Source organism: Haliotis cracherodii, unplaced genomic scaffold (genome assembly GCF_022045235.1).
Source record: "Haliotis cracherodii isolate W230 unplaced genomic scaffold, xgHalCrac1.p SCAF_5, whole genome shotgun sequence".
Taxonomy (NCBI): domain Eukaryota; kingdom Metazoa; phylum Mollusca; class Gastropoda; order Lepetellida; family Haliotidae; genus Haliotis; species Haliotis cracherodii.
Genome location: NW_027266308.1, coordinates 54,911,209 through 54,928,942, shown reverse-complemented (window position 1 = coordinate 54,928,942; position 17,734 = coordinate 54,911,209). Strand labels below are relative to the sequence as shown.

Sequence of the window (17,734 nt, the reverse complement as noted above, 5' to 3'; positions counted from 1 at the left end):
ATCGTGCATTATAATAACTAGTGACAATTATCAGTGGTGCAGTCAACTAACCGGACATGCTGCGTTGAAAGGATAGGGTCGTCACGGCCAGATAGATATGATCACGGAACATGAGACACAGTGACTAGACTATATAATTCACTACTGTTGCTACACACCCCACCATGAGATCACCCCCACTTCAAAAGCATTGTGGGGGGTGGTCGGGTAGCCTAGTGGTTAAAGCGTTCGCTCGTCACGCCGAAGACCCGGGTTCGGGTACAATGTGTGAAGCCCATTCTGGTGTCCCCGGCCGTGATATTGCTGGAATATTGCTAAAAGAGCCGTAAAACCATACTCATTCATTCAAAAGCAATGTGAAACGGGTCCAAACTCGATTATTTACAGACCGCTGTCATATAGCTGGAATATTGCTGAGTGCGGCGTTAAACAACAAACAAATAAACAAATAAACAAACAAAATGAAACAGCGAGCGTGTTGGGAGATGTGCTAGTCTGAATACGCTATACACTGCTTCTCTAACCTACACTAAGTCAGGGGACGCGGCGGCTGCAGTGAGTGAGTGAATTAAACACGGTACGGTGGTAAGTCCGAAGTAACACGTTACGAAGGCGGTCAACCCTTTTGGGAATCCTACGAGTAAGGGAAGGTGCCTGTGAATCATAGATCATAAACGAGGCGAACTTTGGATTCGAACCCGTTACCTGCGGATACTGGTTGTTAACGGATATACCTCTTAATACCGCAACAAGATACACGTCTTGTATATCATCAGCTCCGGTCCAGAGGCCTACTGCATACATGAACTATTTATCAACCTGTCTGTGTGGGAGACCACATGTCACTCCTGTATACACGAACTATTTATCAAGCGGTCTGTGTGGGAGACCACATGTCACTCCTGTATACACGAACTATTTATCAAGCGGTCTGTTTCAGGGTCTGTGTGGGAGACTACATGCCACTCCTGCATACAGGAACTATTTATCAAGCGGTCTGTTTCAGGGTCTGTGTGGGAGACTACATGCCACTCCAGCATACAGGAACTATTTATCAAGCGGTCTGTTTCAGGGTCAGTGTGGGAGACCACATGTCACTCCTGTATACACGAACTATTTATCAAGCGGTCTGTTTCAGGGTCTGTGTGGGAGACCACATGCCACTCCTGCATACAGGAACTATTTATCAACAGGTCTGTTTCAGGGTCTGTGTGGGAGACTACATGCCACTCCTGTATACACGAACTATTTATCAAGCGGTCTGTTTCAGGGTCTGTGTGGGAGACTACATGCCACTCCTGTATACACGAACTATTTATCAAGCGGTCTGTTTCAGGGTCTGTGTGGGAGACTACATGTCACTCCTGCATACAGGAACTATTTATCAAGCGGTCTGTTTCAGGGACTGTGTGGGAGACTACATGTCACTCCTGCATACAGGAACTATTTATCAAGCGGTCTGTTTCAGGGTCTGTGTGGGAGACTACATGTCACTCCTGTATACAGGAACTATTCATCAAGCGGTCTGTTTCAGGGTCTGTGTGGGGGACTACATGTCACTCCTGTATACAGGAAATATTTATCAAGCGGTCTGTTTCAGGGTATGTGTGGGAGACTACATGTCACTCCTGTATACATGAACTATTTATCAACAGGTCTGTTTCAGGGTCTGTGTGGGAGACTACATGTCACTCCTGTATACATGAACTATTTATCAACAGGTCTGTTTCAGGGTCTGTGTGGGAGACCACATGTCACTCCTGCATACATGAACTATTTATCAAGCAGTCTGTTTCAGGGTCTGTGTGGGAGACCACATGTCACTCCTGTATACATGAACTATTTATCAACAGGTCTGTTTCAGGGTCTGTGTGGGAGACTAGATCTAAATGTCACTCCTGCATACACGAACTATTTATCAACAGGTCTGTTTCAGGGTCTGTGTGGGAGACTATATGTCACTCCTGTATACACGAACTATTTATCAACAGGTCTGTTTCAGGGTCTGTGTGGGGGACTACATGTCACTCCTGTATACATGAACTATTTATCAACAGGTCTGTTTCAGGGTCTGTGTGGGGGACTACATGTCACTCCTGTATACATGAACTATTTATCAAGCGGTCTGTTTCAGGGTCTGTGTGGGAGACCACATGTCACTCCTGCATACATGAACTATTTATCAAGCGGTCTGTTTCAGGGTCTGTGTGGGAGACCACATGTCACTCCTGCATACATGAACTATTTATCAACCTGTCTGTGTGGGAGACCACATGTCACTCCTGCATACATGAACTATTTATCAAGCGGTCTGTTTCAGGGTCTGTGTGGGAGACCACATGTCACTCCTGTATACAGGAACTATTTATCAACAGGTCTGTTTCAGGGTCTGTGTGGGAGACTAGATCTAAATGTCACTCCTGCATACACGAACTATTTATCAACAGGTCTGTTTCAGGGTCTGTGTGGGAGACCACATGTCACTCCTGCATACATGAACTATTTATCAACCTGTCTGTGTGGGAGACCACATGTCACTCCTGCATACATGAACTATTTATCAAGCGGTCTGTTTCAGGGTCTGTGTGGGAGACCACATGTCACTCCTGCATACATGAACTATTTATCAACAGGTCTGTTTCAGGGTCTGTGTGGGAGACTAGATCTAAATGTCACTCCTGCATACACGAACTATTTATCAACAGGTCTGTTTCAGGGTCTGTGTGGGAGACTACATGTCACTCCTGTATACACGAACTATTTATCAAGCGGTCTGTTTCAGAACCTCTGTGGATGTCCGATACTATTTATTACTCCTGTGTATATATATATATGTACTATTTATCAACGTCCTTATCGGACGCAACAGTCGACCAAAACTAATCCGTCTGTACCGATATAGCTCCCCGATCATGATGTATTGACTGAACTCTAATGGTGTCTTCACGCCAGGCCGACTGGCGGGACACAAAACTCATTATACTTGGAAGATCATGCAAAAGAAAAAATGATTTCCCGAAGGCCATCCGTATTTATTTACGTGTTTCTTCAACCCCAAACAGCAAGAAATGTTTCAAACCCTGTGAGGGTAAGGTGTTACAGTCTGCGGGCAGGACGGGTAAGCCGCCATGACAACATACGCTGGGTCGTGTCCCCGACGTCGGGCATCAATGTTTTTGCTTTATAATGTTCTCTGTTTACGATAACAAAATATTGATAATCTCCTTCTCAAATAAGAAAAGGCCTGGGACTATGGGTACTGTGATTATTACACGTCATGTTTTTTCTCTACGCGCACTTGTTTATCCCCAGGGGCAGATATTTCTAGTTACGATGGTGTAACCATGATAAATGTTAAGGGCATTTGTCGAATCGAATAAACATTATTTGTAATATTTTGTAATCTCATTTAAATCAGACCCTAGTTCTCGCTAAAGCTAAACAAAGATTTGTGGACAACCAATCACGGTGCAGGACAGGCCTTTCATCCGACCAATCAGAGCGCCGCTACCAGATCAGAAAAGTGACAGTCGGAATGTGTTTTCTAATCATGCAACCTTGAAAATGTAAACATGGGGTATTTAGAATAATAGTTACAGGCTGTACGATTAAATCCGTCAAAATTATCGTCTATCCCTCACTTCAATGAGATCAACATTTACTAGTAAACGGAAGAGACTTTGCATAGCGTGTGGGAAGTACTGTCATACAATATAGGTCATACATTAGATGGGATGTCTTCAAATTTTGAATCGAAAACTTTGTCAAAATATTTTTAAAGCATAGTTTGAAATGTAAGTCGCTGGCTTGAAACAAGTCCTGTAATGGTAGATGCCAGGAAGGTTTTTGCGTTTTTTCATAAAAAATACATACAAATACATGCGTATAGTTTAAGCAGCAGCTCTTCCACTCACAGTTGAAAATAGTGACATCGGCTCGTTTAGCAGGTTCTTCGTAATCCATATAAAATATCGAAAACGGACTGCTAAACAATCCAATGACGTTTCTTTATATATTAATATATATGAATATTATGGATATTATTACAATATTACGTATTAGTTAATATTATATGTACCTGTATGGTTCGGGGTGACTGCTGACGATTTTGGACAGCAGCAACATCTCAGAATAGATGGAACATCCCCTCGTAGGTGACTTGCTTTGTGAGAGAATTCAAGGACAACAAGCTACCACTGACACCGGAGTGAAGGATATACAGCTGATAGAAAAGAGTTGGCACCGAATAGAATGTCCCGTCGCCATACATGACTTCAGCATCAAAGAGGTGTCGTATATTGGAAACTGTTCCCAAACCAAGGATCTTGCCTTCGGTACCATCGTTATCAGCAGGAAATCTTCTCAACTATTAATCTTACGGAATATTCCAGCTATATGACGGCAGTCTGTAAATACGCAATTGGGATACGATGACATGCATCAACCAAGTCAGCGAGCCTGACCACCCGATCCCGTTAGTCGCCTCTTACGACAAGTATAGTATAGTCGCCTCTTACGAAGATCTATTCCACCCCGGATCTTCGGGGGTCCCCGCAGATAGGAGATAAAACGTCGCATTTTCAACTTCCAAGTGTGGGGTTCAGTTGTAGCATGGCCTAAACCACTGGCTGCTTTCAGGCGTGTGTTTTCGGTAAGCTTCAATCTTTCACTTTTCATTGTTTTCAACAGTTTTTGTCTGTGCTTGTCGCAAGAGGCGTGGATCGATGCTCATGATATCAATCACTGGATTGTCTGGTCCAGACTCGATTTATTTACAGACCGCCGTCATATAGCTGGAATATTGCTGAGTGCGGCGTTAAACAACAAACAATCCAAGTCTTATGTACTTCTATTTCAAATGATACCAGCACCAATCCTTTCTGTCAGTCTGTGTAGGGCAGCTGTATGCAGGACTTGTCTTCGCGTGGGCGGTTATGTCAGGACATGTAGATATTTTTATAAGGCGCATGCCGTACGAAGGTAACCATGCTTAAAAGTGAGTGGGTGAGTTAGGTTTAACGCCGCTTTTAACAGTATTCCAGTCATATCACGGCGTGTCAGCTTAATGTGGGAGGAAAGCCCGAAGTGATGCAGGTCTCGGACGTTTACCACTTCGGTGAAACCCACGAGCACGGGTATGGTGCTGACAAACCTAGAAACATAATCGGGACGAACCTGGATTCGAACCCACAATCATAGGTTTCTGGTGGGCATGCCCCCCATGAATACCACACTCAGACACAGTATGCGCCATCGAGCCGACCAGTCATTGTCCGAGGTCTGCCATGTTCAATGAACATTGGCATTTTAGTGATTCCCAATGCTGATTTGTAAATTGAAGCCATTCTACGTCTATCTTATATTTCTATGTACTCATGTGTTAGCTTTGCTAGCTTCAAATCTGAGGTTTTCCTGGGTGTAGGTCAGTGTCGTGTCATATCAGCATGGCTCTTTACTCTTTATATCAACGATGTACTTCATCAATTTAGCAGTTCCGGTTGTGGACTATGTCTCCCATAGGGACGATGCCCAGGAATAATGGTAGCAGATGACACGACCTTGATCAGGTCTTCAAATGCTCCTCAACGGTGCCAAAAAAAACTATGCTAACAAGTGGGAGTTGAAATACAATGTGATCAAATGTGCTGTCCTAACTTTTGGATGCAGAAAGAAATCAGTGTCGCCTGAACATCTGTACATTGGCAACATAAATTTACCTGTTCAAATGGCAAATGTATATGCGGGAGTGTACATAAGTACTGTTAAAACGTCTGTAGAAATGCGAGGTTAGTATGTGAAAAACTGAAGAAACTGTAATTTTGGTCTGTACTTTGGTGGACCAATCCTATAGCCGCTGTGTGCATCTGGCAACGAGTGAGACCTCAATGCTTGATGGAATTCTTTTGGTCTGATATGGAGGGGACCTGTCACCAAGGCTTTAAATTCAGTCGGACCCCACATCTGCCGTTCACTGTCCTTATTGGATGGACTTTTGTATGTATCACAAACAAACTCAACACGTTTGGCCAATAACTATCTCCCTTTATCAAAAATAAATCATTCTGACTCCTTTGAATAAGACTCTGAATCGTTATGAATAATTATTTGAAAGTAGTGAAAATGAATAAAATTGTTCCAATAATGTTGGGCTTATAAAGCAAAATTACTGAGAAAAGTAAAACCTTATATTATAGGAGTTAGAAGAAACAAAAGATGGTATTTTGCAAACAAAATAATAAATATTATGATATTTCCTATCACAGATAACACATTTTGATATAGTGGGTGCAATATTGTGTTCTTGTATAAAGTATATGCTCATACCGACACTTCAATACCCAAATAACTTTAGTCCGTCTCAATTTTTATTAATCTTATTGTATTTTCCTTAATCACATGGGCGCTAAACAAAATTTGCTGAGTCTTGCCTTTAATGGCATACTGTGAGGAATTGGTCAAGATACAATTTGAAAGAAATTGATTTTTCAAAAATATATTCAATTTTCTTCATGGTCCACATTTCAAACCTTTTGGACCCCTGAGGTAAATAAATTCCATGCTATCTCTTGGACTATTATGCACAGCCTCTTTTAATGATGTTAAGAAAATTTAGAAGCTTTAAAAAGATTAACCAGTATGTAAATATTGATGACTCCCTGAATAGAATCCGATTTCAGCAATGTCGGACATGTTCATTTATATGAAAGGGGCACGGGTTGCCCAGTCGTCTAAGGCGCCGCGATTCGCTGTGCAGAGTTGCGTCCCTTGGGCACGCCACAAACCTATGATTGTGGGTTCGAATCCCGGTTCGCCCCGATTATGTTTCTAGGTTTGTCAGCACCATACCCGTGCTCGTTGGTTTCACCGAAGTGGTCAAAGTCTGAGACCTGCATCACTTTGTGCTTTCCTCCCACATTAAGCTGGAATGACTGGAATACTGTCAAAAAAGGCGTTAAACCCAACTCACTCACTCACTCATTTATATGAACAGGGTGATTTAGTTTGGTATTTCCTGAATATTCTCACAAACAATTAACGGTCATTATCGGTACCTTTTCTCCCAATACAGATTGTCATATCTCGCCAACTTTTGGATGCGATCGTTCGACTATTGCGTTTCTATGAGTTGCTGATCTACATCTAAGGGGGACAACTCACTAACACTCAATAATAACGTCGTCCAATTTACGTCATCAATTTGTTTCAAGCGTATCAAGCGTATGTTCGAATCTCCGAAAGTGACGTTACGATAGAACAATGTTTTATCGTGAATAAAATACGCCTCATCCATTGTTCTATGAGATTTACAACGTAGCTATCTTATATACAAGGATATAACGATTCGTACCCAGATTTGCCGTATCGTTTTGTACCCAGGCCATATCTATCACAGTATACCAAGTTTTGGAAACCTCGCAACAATCTGTCATAAATGTATCCACGATAGCGTCTGCCCGAAAATAAACTGATACAACGCCTTTTAAAAAAAATACAAATCGTGGCATCTAAAGCAAATATTATTAGTAGTTTCGATTGCACTCGGTGAAAGTCTGTCTACACTTGCCCTCAATGCATTTACCTTATGCCTCGAAAGATTTCCAATTTCGGAGTACACTTAGATATGGTCTGGGTAGAGAGATACGGCAAAGAAAATCTGGGTAGAACGCGATATATTGTTTTGTATACCCAGGGTACATTTCGCTGGTAAACCGATTGAGAGTGATCCTGGTTTATCCTCTATCTTTCACGGAAGTTGTACCGCTCTGCTAGTTCCCTAAAACACGGAACATGATTATCTGACCCATTTTCGCTAGACTGTGTAGCGCCAGCGCAGCATACCCAGGGAACCACGCTGGCAGGATACCATTTTCTTAATGGATTTACTGCATGTACAGGTTTAATTTTGAACATCTTGAACTAAAATGTATTGGTTAAAACAAACAACAATATCTTAATTGGGCTGTGGATTAATTAACTGAGGCATTGCTTTTCAGTGAATTAGTATGCTCTATTTCTATGGCATTGATAATATTAATTAAGTTAATTTATAAATGACCTCTTCCTTATGAAAAGTATATTAAAATCATGTATCCTATGATCTTTATTTAAAATGTATGTTTAAATATACTAAAATATGTTTTCGGGATATATTTATCACAGAATATATGATATATGTCAGATGCCTGACAAGGTGTTTTTCCAACACCTTAGTCCTGCACCATGACTGTGGAATATACTTTTAATGAAAACAAAATCAATATAGATTATGCTTTCAGATTATATAAAAGGAAGTCTAGACAGCTCTATTCCACATATGAAATCAGCATCAGGGGGGAAAACAGTTAGAGGAGAGAAATGTATTGTGTATTGTGCTACCAACAGATAAAACAATTTCAGGTGCTGTTGGCTATTATCACTTATGCATTACGCCATATTCTACAAACAATATTAGATGTATCCATATGGCAGAAACATGCCGATGCGACATTTAATTAAGCTCACTCCGCCTGTATTAATTCTCTCCTTGCTTTTTGAAATTCCCTCTTCGTCAATGACCTGGTTGTCCCAGCGATGACCTGTGACACGTGACCTTAATTGTCCAATCACAATTGTAAACACGGCTTCAATATGGCGGCCCTCGGAAGTGAACAGTGAGTTTTTTGGATGTGCATCTTATTGTTATCGTTTGATCTGATTATATCAATCACTTCACAATTTTTGTAATAAACTTTTGCAATGGTAACGATGGAACACGTTGAAATGAACTAAAAATGTAACTGAAGAAAGCAGCAAATCGGTATATGGTCTCAGGTGTAACAGACGCATTTTCCGACCTTGGGTGTGTACAGGATTGCAGTGAAACATTAGCTCCGTCAGGGATAAGAATGCGATTTATTCAGCTAATATTTTGTATGACTTAATTTTGGATTTTTTCTAGAAATCGCATTCAAAATGTAGAAAATACACAGACCATGTATCGAAGTGTATATATTTTATGAATAAGGCATTCTGATATGTTGTCATAGTGTAATTTGGTCTTTGCAACGTGACATTTTCATAACGCTTCAGTCAGTGTGGAAACGCAAATAGTTGTCATCAGCATATTTGTTTACCATTTGTCAGATTTCTTTATCGTCGGATTATATGTTATTGGACATTATACATTTTTTGACGGCCATGTTTTTAGTGATTTCTCATGCTATAGAGAGGGGTGTGACATCTCACAGACATTGTATGTTGTCTTTTCTAAGTGAGAGAGATGTTTTACATTTACAGTTGTTCACATGATTAGCGAGAATACTATGATTGTTTCTTACTTACTTACTTATTTTAGAGATTTACGTGCGCTTTCCGACTGATGCATATTTCGCACACAGGATTGTTTCTAAGGCGTCCGAAAACACATAGCAGGCCCATACAAGGATATATGAACTTTACAAAATCAACATATTTCCACAAATAACTGTCTTCTTAAATCCAATATGATTCTACATATATACTGTTTCAGAACTAAACATATTTTCCTCAATCGGATGTTTTGTGGTCAAACACATGAAGCAGCGATGTGAGTGACAGCTTGGATACAGATTTAGGGGCAAAATCGGACCCAGCATCTGTCAAGATGTCTGCCTCAAGCACCACACGATCAACGGTCAGTTCACTGGACACCCCCTCCTCAACAACCACCTCAGGAACTTCGTCCAGTCGAGGACCTGTCCAGTCAGTATCCAAGACAGAGTATGTAGCACCAAAACCCATCACATCCAACAGTGCTGAGGAGGAGATACTGAGAGAGATAGTAAGATTCCTCTTGATTCTGATAAGCTCATAGACTGTTTATCATTTATTTAAGGCGAAAACAAATTAATAGTCTTGGTTCTCAGGCACCGGCTGTATCATCATGATGATTTATGAATTCAGTGGTATTTGTGTACTGTATCATGTGTATGCCGGACAGTGTTTCATTCCCAGAAAATAAGATATATGGTAGTCAAATACAGTATTCCAGTATTTTACTCATCAAGGAATACACTTATGTAAGGAGGCCCTGTCCTAGGTTGATTGTATACAACTTTTGATTTGGTTACATACTCGTTTGAACATGTTGAACAACAAAAATACAAACACTGCCAGCCCGCATTTTATTTTCAAAAGCCAATGCCTGAGAACCAATTCTTTTATGCCTAATCATTGATTCCTTGAAATTATTTCTTGTGGATCCAGCATTGTTTAAGTTTGGGCACTCATGATTTTTTTTTAGCGTTTATATTTCTCCTGTTCTGGGTGTGATCTACAATGTACCAATTTGTAAACTTATCCTATCTGCGTCCCCAACCCATCGAGGCTACTGCCAGTAAGAATCTGCCGTCTACTCTACCTTTACCAACCTCATGGGATCATAGAGATCAGCCAGCGCTTGTGACGTCGAACTTTGAGTCATTACTACAGGCCATGACATTGGCTTTTCTTCAGCGCAAATTTTTATCTCATGGACGCTTCTAATTTGTCCTCTGCTTTAGCTGCTCATCCTAGTATGTCGGTTCCAGTTCACATTAACGTTCCAGCAATGCAGCTATATGCCACTACTGCCAGTCAAGCCTCACAATTTTCCTCTCTGGGCAGTCTCCACAATGTTGATCCGACTACTGTCGTCCATCGGATTTTGGACAGCTCAACTTTCAATGCAATCACACCTTTTGATGACCACCCTAGGGATTTATAATTTCCAACAGGGCCTCTGCTGCCATTACGCTACCACCAAAGCCTATCATGACTGATGTTACCAAGAAAGTGGATGAAACCTTTAATGTCTTCCATTGTCTAAAGGACAAGCTATTCCCTTAGCGTTTCAACATAGCAGAGACTGGCACTCACAGAATGTCCCCCACCACCTCGATGGGGACATTGCGTCATTGAACCCAAAGAGCTTCTCCAACATCTCCATCATAGAAGACCACGAACTGGCCCACGACGCAGGGGAGGTATGACCACAGTGGATAAGAACTGGCCAAGGATGAGCCATAGAACTGGCCAAGGATGAGCCATAGAACTGGCCAAGGTTGGAGCCAAGAGAGGGGAAGATCTGGCCTAGACTGAACTTTTCCCACCTCAATACAAGGAGGGAAAGAACTGGCCTAGGATGAGATTGAAATGGCCTAGGATGGAGCAAAGAGAGGGGAAGATACCCACCAGAAGATAGGCTACATTTACCCACAATCCTCAATACGTCAGGTCACTTCCCATAACCACTGACCCGAGAGTCCATGTTCCCCTGTATAACTATGTAATTCAGCACATAAGTCATAACGATTGTGTCAAGAGTACAATCTTCTCTTAACACTATAATCATTATGAAGCAGGCTAGAATGCTCCTCTGCGCATGCTTTTATCAAGCCCACAATATCCTATGATTTGTTCCTTTTTCTCCAAAACTGCGGTGGTACTGCTGTACAGACGTACAGAAGAGCGTACCGGATGTCTGACCACATTCCCAGGGTTTTATTAATAAAAGGATTATGACAGAATCACACAGCGAGGTGAGATCCACCACCAACTGAGATTGGGTGAGATGTTTTTCTGTTCCTGGGGAACACAGCACAAGTAGTTTCTGCTACCTTTCGTGAATGAGAAGAGATAAGCATTAAGTGTGAGTCAGGATAAGTATAAATGATACTTTTATTCTGAAAAAAACATTATTCTGCAATATGTGTTTGATATTTTCCCCAAATTCATGTAACTATGGGTGAAAACTGAGGGTGATATATGTTGTTTTCTTTTCAGTGTGCTTGCAATGGCCTCAACTACAGCAAGTTATCAAGTGGTGAAGGAGAAAATGCATACATTATTGAAATGTTTTTCTCTGGCTACCCTAAAATTGTTGGGTTACAAAACTTCCCGAATCTGCACACCCTGACAATTGTGGGTCAGACTATCACCAAGATAAATGGATTATCAGCTCTCACTAAACTACAGGAACTGTGGCTGTGTGAATGTCAGATCAAGGTTGGAGTTTTGTATTTATCCAAATTCCCATTTTACACAAATAATGCTGTGATTTTATAAATAATTGTGTTTGTGGATAACTTGACAATGTGGTTATATATGTTTTGTTATTTAGATTGAGGAGAGGTTATGAAAAAATGACAATGAAAGAAGAAGGGTTGCCAAAATTTATCACAAATATACTTTGGGGTTGGAGGATGAGGGTTCAGCAAAATATGATACAGTTCTAACATCAATCCCATCACCACCACAACCCACCACCAATAATAAAGGACCATTTCCCTTAGCATTAATTAAGGTTATGGGGTTTTAGGGGGTGGTTGGGTAGCCAAGTGGTTAAACTGTTCGCTCGTCATGCCAAAGACTCGGATTTGATTGGGTACATATGTAAAGCCCATTTCTGCTGTCCCTTGCCGTAATATTGCTGGAATATAGCTTAAAACGGTGTAAAATCATACTCTCTCACTCACTATGAGGTTATAGGGCAGGAGAGGATGTTATATATTATGGGCTCAGCATAATATGATATAGTTCTAAGACCAATCCCACCACCACCACCACCACCCAAGTTAAATTATCATTACCCTTAGAGAACATTAATTAAGGTTATAGTGCTGATAGAATATAGATATGATGTGTAATATATACAAGCATAATTTTATATTCACAGAAAATTGAAAATGTGGAAGTATGCAAACAACTGACGAAACTGTTCTTGTATGGGAACCAGATCTCCCTGATAGAAAATGTCTCTCAGCTGTCACAGTTGGAAGTACTGTGGCTCAATGACAACAACATTACAAACATAGAGGTAACCATCTCACTTAGACACCAGTATGTGGGTCCAGAGGATGCCTAGATGACCTGCATCTACATAGAAATTAGATGAAATAACAGTAATGTCAGAAATAGTTTTCTCTGTAATGACATGAATTCTTTTAAGGTTTGTTTTTTGAAATAAGCATCCTCCAAACAATGTCCATTCAGTGTATCATGGAGTTCCACAAGTTACCTGATACATTTTTGCCTCGTTAACCTTTTAATGCTTTATTGGTTTTCAGAATATGTCTACACTGATCAAACTGAGGGAGCTGAATTTGGCTGAAAACAAGATAGAAAAAATAGGTAAAACTTTTCACTGGAGTGTTGTGTAACCAATTTTTGGCTCTCAGACCTGCACTTAGAAGGATACAAATGATGCAAGCTGTTTTTCTGCTGTTACGTAGTTTTGACTGTTTATGTTGATATGAATTATCTGTTAAATGTCAGTCTCATTGCCACAGAACCAAATTCCTGGATTATGTTGGGTGTTGTTACTTTCAGGAAGATCACTTGATGCCAACATCAGATTAGAAGATCTCAACTTGTCTGGCAACAAAGTGTCATCACTTAAGGTAAAATGTTTTTCTTGCAACACTGATTTACTGCAGCATTAACAAACACTCGTAAATTAGGATTATTATGCATTTTGTATTCCATTCTTGTTAGTTGGGATGAAATACTGCAGTACATTTGGATAACATAATCCGATTAAAGGCAATACTTGTGTCCATGAACTAATGAAACTATAATTTCTTAAACTTATCCTATCTCAAACTATGCATTTCTTTCGTCTACTTTTGATCCTGTTGTGGAAATGCTGTAAAACAAAGTTTCCAGCCTAAAAAACATTTCGCCCGAACTCATCCTAGCATCACCATGGTCACCACCAAAACAAATGGATCATGCACTGTAATGCCATGTGCCGAGACCCCAAACGACCTGATCACCTGACATAATTGCAAACCTACCAACTGATGTTCATAGTGCTCTCATCTCCCTGAGGAAGATTTCAAGAATTACATTTGCAAGTGTCAAATCGCTCAGTAGACCGGCGATCAAAATCCAGTTCCAAAGATGCTGAACCTTTGGCAATGAAGAAGCTGTGTTACCTTGCCGACTATCTGCTACAAGATTTCGATCATCCATACGTCGTCTCCCATCTCATTGCTATCATTCGAAAATGACGCAGTGTCAGATAGCATTCTGCACAAGGATATTCCCGTCAAATCTACAACCATGCCCCATCCCCGTGCACCTGACAACACCTAAGCAATTGTTCAAACTACTACGGCTGATCGTCACTAAGAATAAACCTCCCCTACAGAATTCGACGATAATGACATACAAACCTACCCACCATGCCACGTCCCTCAGCTGAGAGTCGCCTTTCATCCCCCATCCTCACCAGGATGATCCTGTTATAGTCAAGATTGCAGACCCCAACCATGGGATAATCTCCCACCCCAGACTTCTCAGGGAATGTCACCAAATTCTGGGATTGATGTTTCGACATCGTTCTTAGGATCCTGATTGATTACAACAGAAGAATAATAGTCAAGAGTTGGATCGGATCGGATTCAGATCTTCACACGGTGTGCAGATGGTGTCAAACCACCCAGTACATGAATAAATAATCTCTCACATCCTGTGTTTCCCTAATTACAATTTGTCACTTTGCATCAATAGTCTACATCGTCTAAGTTAACTAACTTGCCACATCTCGTCAAGTTGTTGACATAACACTGAGTAATCCAGAAATACGCCAGCCAGTCTATTCTGTTAGATAAACATTGGGCTAATTCATGACAAGTTCCAGGGTGTTATGGATCTGTTATCTCACCATCTGGGAGCTGTCACTGCATTTCATCGATGTGGAATTTTACACTTCTCCCAGTTGGAAGACCACTTTAAGGTGCAGCTCTATCAGCTACCTTGATCCACTCCAGTTTTATATGTGAACCGAATCCATGAAAAAATTCCCAGGGCTTCCGCTACAGCATTTGGAGGAACAACGGCAGCGACGTAGTCCTCAATTCACAGCGGTACATTGCAATCTTTGGGAAGTACTCATGAACAAGAAAGACTCTTTTCGCAGAAGTCAGGGATGTCAAGGCCTAAGGGGATTCAAGACTTCAAGCCCCAGAACAGTTTCCTTTACTTCAGCAAAGGCGACTCCTCCTCCAAGTGACTTACTACGGCTTTGGGGCGACTGGGATCTTCCACCCCACCCACCCCCGTCATACTCATATACCAGTCCCCAGTAGGCAGAAGATTTGTTTTTTTTTGCCAAGAATTGGACCATACTGCAAGACCCCTTCATCACACAGCTCCTCAGAAATCCGTCACCTATTGTCATCACACCAACATCTCCAGTGGAGGCTCCAGGAATTGAATGTTTGCGGCAGAGTCTCTTTGAAGGCATTCATCCTGACACACCACTTTTTTCGATGCCTCAACCGCTCACCTTCTCGATCTTCAAGTTGCAGAGCTTTGGTCCGTAAACGACAAGAAGCTTAACATCAACTTGGAATTCAAGGCAGTGATTCTGGCAATATCTCAATTGTCCGATGTTCTCTGTGCAGGTCAAGATCCAGTCTGACAACACTGCAATGGTCTCGTACACAAACAGATGGGCTCCACCAAATCAGCGTCCCTTCTGTCAACAGCGATACAGTTGTTCCGACTGATCGATTCCCTGTGCATTCAGGTTCTGGCCTTGACACATCCTGGGGTTCGATAATCGCATAGCGGATTCCCTGATAGAATGGTGACTCCAACCCACAATTTTCCAGACCCTTGCATCAACCTCTTTGCAACTCGATTCAACACACAGTTGCTGAGATTCATATTCACCCATCTTGGATTCAAAGGCTTGTGATCATGACGCTCTAGCCATGTCTGAGGAGGGCCTTAATGAATAAGCCTAACCCCCAACAAACCTTCTACCTCGGGTTGTGCAGAAGGCAGCATGCCTTATTTACAACCAAAGAGTTGGTTCTCCGTCTGTTAAACATCGAAGGTGCCATCGCTACCGATGCGAAGTGCATCTACTCCTGCAGCATGACTCATGCCAGTTATACCTATCGCTTGACAGCCTCCGACTTTCTGTTTGGCTAACACCAAAGTCCCTCGTAGCCAAGGGGTATTCCAAAAGGGGAGCAATGATCATCACTGAAGCCCATCACACTTCTCCTAAGGCCTTATATGATCATAAGTGGAAGTCCTTTGAAGGGTATTGTCAAATACATGATATCACGACTCCAACCACTGCTTCACCTCCACAAGTGGCTACTTATCTTGCTGAAATTAATTCGATGATTGCCACTACAAAGGGCTTGAAGGTCTCCATGGTTGCAGAGTTGCAGGCTCTCATTCCTACAGACTTGCGGATCAATAGTCCTGATTTCAACCACCTACATGGGACCTTAAAGCCATCTTATCGTATCTAACTTCGGAGGCCAATGAGCCTCCAGAAATACTTTTTTTTAACATGTCACCCTCAAGACGGTTTTTCTACTGGCTCCAGCAACAGCTACACGACTCCGTGAACTTTATGCTCTTAATGTTAACAGTTTTGTGAGGCAACGTCACAGGAAAGTCTTCCTTGGACTGCGTTGGGAATTTATAGCGAAGAATCAGCTGCCGTACCAACCAGATCTCTCTGATGGCATTGCACAGTAATTGCATGTTGTCTGATATTATGGAAGGGTGCTTTTGGAAGTCTGATACAGTCTTTGCTTCCCACTATCTACGTGACACATCAGTCACAGATGTCCAAGGCCTTCACTAGTTCGGTCCTTTGGTCCTTGCACATCAGTTGATGGCAGTTCATCAGCGCAGATGATGATACGAAGAACCTACTTCAGATGAATCGTGTACCATATCTAGTACATACAGGAATAAATATTGGAATTTTGATTTCTTTGTTTAATGTTGCCATTCGGGTTTCCAGAATGAGTACCCTTTAGAGGGCAACTAGACTCATCTAAAGAGACTTAGGTCTTCAACATGGAAGTTGCCACAAGGCGCGGCCATTTCGACAATGTCCTTAACCGCTACCTGCTCACCCCTGCCTTTATGCATGTGATGTCTCAGTGGCTGTTTGAAGACTGTCTTCTGGGTTTTGTCGATTGTTCTTCTTTGCGTCTCAGCATGCTTTATTCACTCCTGGTGTGTTTGATAGCTTTGACAAGGCGTTAAATGAGATGCCAAGCTATTGTCTGTCAGAGATAGAGTGTGAGGCTTGTTTTGTAGAACCGATTGACTGGAGCCCCCTTCCAGGCTGGTTAAAAGTTGTGGCTGAATTTGTTGCCATAGTTCAAAGCTATGTGATTGTTCTTGAAATGATGTCCTTTGTGAAGACACATGACACATGTATTACCCGATATCATAATGTTTATGTCCTTGTAATGCAAAGGAATTTCCCACTTCTGTTAGTGCTCTCCCATTCGCAAGTTCTTGTCATTATGACATTAAACATTGTAGCAATCAATTAATAGATGCATCGTTCAGCAACAGCTTCCTCGGAACTTCTCACAGTTGTAGTCTAAGACAGGCTAGGGTATCTGCGTCCCACCGTCCAACTGAGGGATAAATGCATGGTTTGAGATAGGATATGTTTAAAAATTTGAAAATTTTATAATAAATTGTGTATTTATATACTTATCCTATCTCACATGCTATATGCCCACCACATCACAGTTACACCAGCCTGTCCACTCTGAGAAAGAGAATGATGTGGCAGGTTATGTCAGGTGATCAGGTCGCTAAGGGTTGCGGTGCATGGGATTACAGTGCGTGACCCATTTGTTTGGGTGGTGACCATGATGATGCTAGGATGTGTTCGGGCAAAATGTTTTTTGAAGCTGGAAACTGTTTTAGAGCATTTCCACACCAGGATCAAAAGTAG

The 17,734-nt window shown here is 41.6% G+C and overlaps 1 protein-coding gene across 1 annotated transcript in view; it reads left to right on the top strand.

Annotated features, from left to right (window-relative positions):
* Positions 1–8,632: 8,632 nt before the first annotated feature.
* The window catches only part of LOC139442143 (leucine-rich repeat-containing protein 9-like), a 43,630-nt gene continuing 34,528 nt past the window's right edge, over positions 8,633–17,734 (top strand). The window contains exons 1-6 of the mRNA XM_071222946.1: positions 8,633–8,651; positions 9,509–9,799; positions 11,782–12,003; positions 12,674–12,814; positions 13,065–13,128; positions 13,327–13,397. Of these exons, the coding sequence (XP_071079047.1) occupies positions 9,623–9,799; positions 11,782–12,003; positions 12,674–12,814; positions 13,065–13,128; positions 13,327–13,397 (675 nt within the window). The 5' untranslated portion in view covers positions 8,633–8,651; positions 9,509–9,622. The remainder of the gene's footprint in view (positions 8,652–9,508; positions 9,800–11,781; positions 12,004–12,673; positions 12,815–13,064; positions 13,129–13,326; positions 13,398–17,734) is intronic.